We start from the raw sequence: 7,500 nt of genomic DNA, 5'->3' as shown, positions 1-7,500 counted from the left end.
TGCTGCGGTTAAATGCTATTATATTTTACCCATGTTTTAACAAAAATTTCATTTTCTTTCATCATCATTCTTTGAAAACTCGATATTAATATTAACCCAATGCCAACAGGCATGACAAGTACACATGTACACAGGCATGCCCACTGTGAGTTACTTGTTTGATTGTATTTACACATAGATGGCTACACTTGTACTAAATCACCAATGAGCCAATTCCAAGTACTGCCTGTCTCGCCCATTTACCCATTTCTTTGATTTACGAAAATATTTTACGTTATCGTATATTGCTGTTACAAATGTTTATAACATTATAGTAATTATAATGTTTATAATAAAAATGACACCATTGATATTCATAGCACTAGTAAAAAATACATTTTTCCCACCAATTCAAATCAGGTAAGGTCACAAGGTCTACTAATTGACTCCTTTGTGGCTAAGCACTAGCAGAACCATCTAAGTGCAGAGACAAAAAATATAAAAAATTAGCACAGCATGTTCCCCCTATTTTATTCATTTTCCCCAGCAGCATGGGGTTAAGGAGCAGATGAATTTTGAAAATTTTCTCTTGAACTTTGTTTGTATTTAAATTTCTATTAAGTGAATAATATTTTTGGGTTAAGCAATTTACATCACTGTAGAGAGCTCGTAAAATTATGTACTGATCCTTGTTATTTCGCCCAGTGCTGCTGGGAAAATGGAATGTTCACTGTATTTTTGTTTTGTGAAATGTCTCTACACTTGAATGGCTCCAGAAGTGTTTAGCCAACAAGGACTCAATTAGTAGACCTCTTGACCTAATGTAATTTCAGCTTTCTGTGATTTTTTTGGAAATATTGATGCTATTATTATTATATACATAATTGTTATGATGATATTAACCCACTGGATCTGGATGCTTCACTCCATCACAAGGTGCAAAATACAGGCATTAGGATTATAAGAGTAGCCACTGTGACAGATGGTGGCTTGTAGACCAGGCATACATGAACACACACATGTACAATGACAAAGACCTCATGCTTCCCCTTTGCAATGTTATTTTCTCTTTTTCTGATAACGGTTTTTAGCTTTTTTTCCCCTTTTTTCCAATGTTTAAATTTGTCATTTGATTTGCTTTATTCAGATGGTATTAGACCCGTAGAGTATAGGGATGAGGACTGAAACAGACAATGGCAGGTGTATGAAACTGTATTTTGTTTTGTTTACTGTTCAGTTACATCAGTGAAATGTTTTATAGTGGATAATCTTAGTAAATGTACCAATTTTATGGTTTGGCATTCATGTAGGTAAGGGTTTGGCAATTTGAATTGCTGCTCTCTTTTTAATAACTTTATTTTATTAATGGTAAATGATGTCAAGAGTGAACAGGGAAAGGTAAGAGTATTCTTTAATTATAATGATATTTTGTTTTCCTATGATGATTTTAGACACTCACAGTTATGCCTTGTCTTTTGCTTAGACATCCATGGAAGCCTTGATTCATCACTTCAAGGTATTTACACAAGGCTACCAAGTGCCACCAGGTGCCACCTACACTGCTGTTGAAGCACCCAAAGGAGAGTTTGGTGTCTATCTTGTATCGGATGGATCTTCAAGGCCATACAGGTAGGTTGATTTCCCACTGGTATTTTTTCCTGGTATCTTCATCTCAAAATAACTAGTTGTTTTCATTTTTTCCCATAAAGTCAAATCATAAGTCATTTTGAAGATGTCAGATATTTATTTAATTGTTCATTTATATTTATTCTTATTATTTGTTTTAGATATACAGTATACACATTTGTTTTGCCTGTTGTAAACTAGTCCATTGTTTCCTTTCAGGTGTAAGATCAAGGCTCCAGGATTTGCTCACTTGGCTGCTACTGATATGGTTGGAAAGAACCACATGTTGGCTGATATTGTAGCCATTATTGGTACCCTGGATATTGTGTTTGGTGAGGTAGATCGTTAAGTTTGGAATGGCCTAAATCCTTGGAAAAACATTGTAAATATATCTGTCAAGATTTACAGGTTTTGTATTAAAGGCAGATGCATTCTGGATTTGGTTTATATCAAACTTGTTGATTTTGACAGTGCTGCTTAAAGTAAAACAGAGAATATTGTACTACAAGTAACAGATTGAAGTAGAACAAGGGAAAAACTGAGACTTGTTGGAGCTTGGTTGTACAAAGGGCAAGCTCATATCTCACATGTACAGAAGTATTTAATGACAAATAATATTGATGGATTTTATTTATTTTTCATTATCCTAGGCCTAGTATGATATTCCCCAAGGTACCTTTACACAGGTAACCCTAATCTGTCTTGATAAAAATTTCAAGTATTTTTTCACTATTGTTATTACTGAACCTTTTAATACATTGAAAATACCAATTACCATATACTACTGCACAGATTGACAAGGTCAAAAAGGGGCAGAGTTAATGACATCATGAAGTTTAGCCAATGAGTGTGCCATGAGATATCAGATATAGCTAGATACATATTCTTATGATTTACTAGACATTGTTATAATTACCAAAAGTAAAATTAAAATTCCTCTCTTATGATAACAAAGAATTCCTTACTGTTAACCACAGAATATTTTTGGGAAAAAGTCAGCTTATTTTTGGGGTTCAACTAGCTAAATGGAGATGTTACCTGGGTATGTGTACCTTGATATTTCATACTCATAATGCAAGTACTTTAGGAATGGTGAGCACTTATGGTGGAAAATGGATTAGGCTCTTAAAGATTTTAAGAGAGGGTCCTGTTTATTCACAGACAATGATAATCTGTAATCATATTGATATTGGTTGAATATTAGTATGTAGTTATAACACCATTTAAAAATGTATTCAAGCAGTCCTAGATATTACAAGACCTTTGTATTGTAATTTTATTATAACCAGTACAGGAAGCAGGGTGACCAGAAGTGGCACAGGGATGTCTGATTTGTAGAACCAAGGCTTTGGATATTAACATGAAAACACCATTATGTGTTATTAAATGATGACAGTGACACAGCACCAACTCTTGAATAAAAAGCTACCAAGCATTGAGGCATATATTTATTAGCTAATAAGAAACGAGACATGGAAACGGTAAAAGACATTTATATCCATAAAATTGGGCGAAATATGTAGCTGATTAAACTGACAGTAAAACAGCTAAACATTCCAAAATATAATGCAGAAACCATCTGCTCTTTTCTATTTCAAGGGAATGAAAGAAATAGACCCCATGATTAAGTAACTGCTAAAGAAAAGGCAATACATAACTTGAGAGAAGAATCCTAGGCATATTCTCCCTAGGTATACTATTTTTTTCACTAGCGAAGATTAAATGTTAATCCCTCGAGACCGCAAATGTGAAAGCATTGAGGCATATATTTATTAGCTAATAAGAAACGAGACATGGAAACGGTAAAAGACATTTATATCCATAAAATTGGGCGAAATATGTAGCTGATTAAACTGACAGTAAAAACAGCTAAACATTCCAAAATATAATGCAGAAACCATCTGCTCTTTGCTATTTCAAGGGAATGAAAGAAATAGACCCCATGATTAAGTAACTGTTAAAGAAAATGCAATACATAACTTGAGAGAAGAATCCTAGGCATATTCTCCCTAGGTATACTAATTTTTTCACTAGCGAAGATTAAATGTTAATCCCTCGAGACCGCAAATGTGAAAGATATTGAAACATGCTAAGACAAAGACAAATAAATCATATTAATATAGATTTCTGTACGAGTAATGCCCCCCCCTACCTTGCTCATTATTGATGTAGGGGGATTTAAGAGACGGAATGAGGGCCTATGTAGAGAACCATTTCTACCTTGGTCCTCAGCCCCGCCGCAACTAATTTAGCTTTGTCTTTTCTTCCCCCCAATCCCTTGCCCGTTGTTGTCGTGGGGAGGCTTAGGAGGCGGAGACTGGGACCCAATGCTGGGGAACTCCTCAACCTTGGGACTCAGCCTTCGACTCAACAAATTTTGCATGGTCTTTTTTTCCCCCTACTTTTTCGTTTCTGTCCCTTCACCAACCCCTTCTACTATCCACTTCCTAAGGTGTGAGAGCCGAGCTGAAAGGATGAAAGGCTGACTTTGTGCCAGTCCTGAGGGAGCCATGGGCACGGTATTCCCCTGCTTTAGTTGTCTAGCCCTTACCCCTCGAGGGACCCTGAGGAGTGGACCGTTTCTCTCCCCAACATACTCCAGGCTTACCATGGCCAACAATGAAGATTTTATACTATTATTAGATAGCACATTTATTTTGCTTTTAACCATTAACCATATCATTATTAAAGGCAATGAGGCTTGCCTCTTCATCAAATAGCTCCACCAATTCAAACTCGCCCGATTCCCTGACCCCAGGCTCTCTTCTTTGACCACGGCTCTGAACACTACAACTAATACCCCCTCATCAATGCCTACTAGTACAGTATCCACCCTAATCAACACCCCAGGAGACATTTCTACTCTCCCAACATGCTCAACTTCAACAACTATACCCCCACAACCTTCATCATCAACTACCCCATCCTCCCTTATTTACTACCTTACAACATTATTGTCCACCTCCCCATAACACTACTCCCTCTTCCACACGCCCCAACTACCCCATCCTCTCTTATTACTACCTTACAACCTTATTGCCCACCTCCCCATAACACTACCTCCCTCAACACTACTCCCTCTTCCACACGCCCCCGTACTTCTACTACCCCCATCTCTACAAAATTCCTAAATACTATATTTAGCCCAGCCAAATGGGACCGATTTTTCGTGATCCCTCCCACAGCTTCTCACACTTTCTGCTTTGACAACCTGTTTTCATTCCTCAAATGCATATACATCCTTCACTTGATCTAACCCCTATACATTACCTTGCCCAACCTTAACCCATTTACTCGTCAATTCCTTTGCCTAACTTTGACAACTAATCACTAACTCAACCACCCTTCACTACCATTTACTATAGTGCTACATGACCTTAGATGTCTAGCTCATTTATTTTGCTTTTAACCATTAACCATTAACCTTCACTACCATTTACTATAATGCTACATGCCCTTAGATGTCTAGCACATTTATGTTGCTTTTAACCATTAACCATTAATCCAGCTTTAACAACTAATCACTAACCCAACCATCCTTCACTAACATTAACTATAGTGCTATATGACCTTAGATGTCTAGCACATTTATTTTGCTTTTAACCATTAACCATTAACCATTTTCTTCTCCCCCCTCCCCCAATCAATTGTTCGTTGTTGTCGTGGAGGGCTTGGGAGACGGGAACTGAGGAATTCTGCGCAGATTGAGGTAATAAGTCCTATGACGTCATATGGAGAGGCTGAGAACGGTGGCGGGTGGGGAGGGGGGATAGAGAATGGCAGGCTGGGTGAAGGAGATAGAAAACGGTAGCAAATTGAGCAAAAACTAAAGTAATATTAGATGCTGGCTTATTTTGGCGATTTGCACACTGGACTGATTTTACAGGCGATGATTAACATCGATTATTTGTAGTTATATATCGTATATATTACTTGGTTTCAATTTTATATTTCCCCATGTTGCAGCTTAGGTATATTATAATTAAGAAGTAAAATGAACAAAGAAGACATGGGATGTGAATGATATTGTTCTATTTTATCAAGGTATGTGTAAAGTCGAAACTCTTTCGACGAATGTATTATAAAAAACAAATCATACAACTAAGGTATCACAACACACATCGCTTACTTTTATAAACTCAAAGTAGAGCTATTATGTGTGTGTATATATGTATATATACATATATATATATATATATATATATATATATATTTATATATATATATATACACACGTATATATACATCACATACCTATACATATACATATACATATATAAGCTAAATGACAACAAATACAAGCGAAAACGGGAGGGAGATCTTCGCGGGTCTACATTCCATCCATGACTGACTTGATGATTAGCATCAAACCCCCAGGCTTTATACCTAGTGACGTCATGCGCAAGAAGGACGAATTTGAGTAGTTCTTCTTCTTCTTTATGATTTGCGAAGTTCTAGCTTCGCCCGGGCCTGCTAAATATTGCCCGGCCGAGTAGTTCAGTGACGAGACCTTACTTATATAGACCTTGGCCCAATGTAAGGAATCCTCACCTCAACTAATTTTGCATGGTCTTTTCTTCTCCTTTCTTTGTCCTTTTCTTCATCCCCTTCTTCTGTCCACTTATTCTGATCGTTAAACTCATTTTCGCCCCAGTACTTTATCTTAATACTCCCCACTCAACTCTTTTTCCCCTGGAATAACCTTTAGCTTACACTATACCTCATCAGCTCCCCCTCTCTACCCTTTTTACTACCATATTACCCTTACCCTTTAGTATTGTTCAACCTATAGCTTTACCTTAACACATTCCTAACCTTTTCGATACTCTGATTTACCATAGTGTAATATGACCTTTCATGTCATATAGCACTTCCTTATCTGGAAATTCTAATGACCTTTGAGACTGACGCAGCTGATAGTTTAAAATAGATAAATTGATACATTTTCTTCTCCTCCTTTCCTTTTCATTCTCTTCTTCCTCCCCTTCTGTCCACTTATCCAAATCGTTAACTCACATTTACCCTTTTCGCCATAATACTTTACCACAATCCTGTGTGATCTTTGATGTCTGGCACACTTATTTGTTTAGACAATTAACCATTCTGGAAATCCACAAACATCTCCTTGTTGAACCAAAAACTTCCTTGCCTTGGGGTTTCGCCTCCACCCTATCTCTACATTTTGAATACGCCGCTAAAGACCTCAGATGTTGACGCGACAGAAAAAAATAAATCAATAAATAAATACCTGCATAGAACGCTGAAACGAATTCTGAATTTGTAGATAGTAGAAAATGAGACTAAACCAAAAATAGAGCCCGTATGTTCACATTTACGAACAGAAAATTGAGAGATCCAATAAAATTTATGAGAAAAGGAAGAGCTCAAGACCGACGACTGGAATCATGATATGGAACACAGGAAGTCTATTACATCACCTAATACATGAAATTATAAGCAAACGATTAGACCATATATTATCAATTTTCAAATACACGAAATCGCTGAAAAGATATAGCATTGTGTGATCACAAAATGCTTTAAACAATATTGCTCTGTCAAGGAATTAAAGCATTTTGGGCGGGGGGGTCAGTTAACTATGTGTTAACCGCCATAAGAACCATAGCAAACTGCCTACAGGAAACTAGCAGTGTCAATTTAATTCCTTAGTGGCCAAGCGCGGACTAGTTTCGCCAAAGGTACTGCCGAATTTCTCTCAACGCAGCAGGTGTGTTTCACGATCACGGTCAGACGTTCATTGTGCCTCTCTGGCAACAGCTGACAAGACATCCTGGAGAAAGGCTGCTTCTTGATCCGGTAAACAGGCGTGATTGCTGAAAGGATATTTGAAAATTATGTGCGTGATCAGCGGTGTTGACAGAGTCACAGTAATAC

The 7,500-nt window shown here is 37.2% G+C and overlaps 1 protein-coding gene across 1 annotated transcript in view; it reads left to right on the top strand.

Annotated features, from left to right (window-relative positions):
• The window catches only part of LOC125033277 (NADH-ubiquinone oxidoreductase 49 kDa subunit-like), an 8,738-nt gene extending 6,503 nt beyond the window's left edge, over positions 1–2,235 (top strand). Inside the window, exons 8-9 of the mRNA XM_047624659.1 lie at positions 1,463–1,608; positions 1,825–2,235. Coding sequence (XP_047480615.1) covers positions 1,463–1,608; positions 1,825–1,954 — 276 coding nt within the window. The 3' untranslated portion in view covers positions 1,955–2,235. The remainder of the gene's footprint in view (positions 1–1,462; positions 1,609–1,824) is intronic.
• Positions 2,236–7,500: the final 5,265 nt, after the last annotated feature.

The sequence above is a fragment of the Penaeus chinensis genome, chromosome 16, assembly GCF_019202785.1.
Source record: "Penaeus chinensis breed Huanghai No. 1 chromosome 16, ASM1920278v2, whole genome shotgun sequence".
Taxonomy (NCBI): Eukaryota; Metazoa; Arthropoda; class Malacostraca; order Decapoda; family Penaeidae; genus Penaeus; species Penaeus chinensis.
The sequence above is the reverse complement of the archived record's forward strand: the minus strand, read 5'-3'. Positions and strand labels throughout refer to the sequence as shown.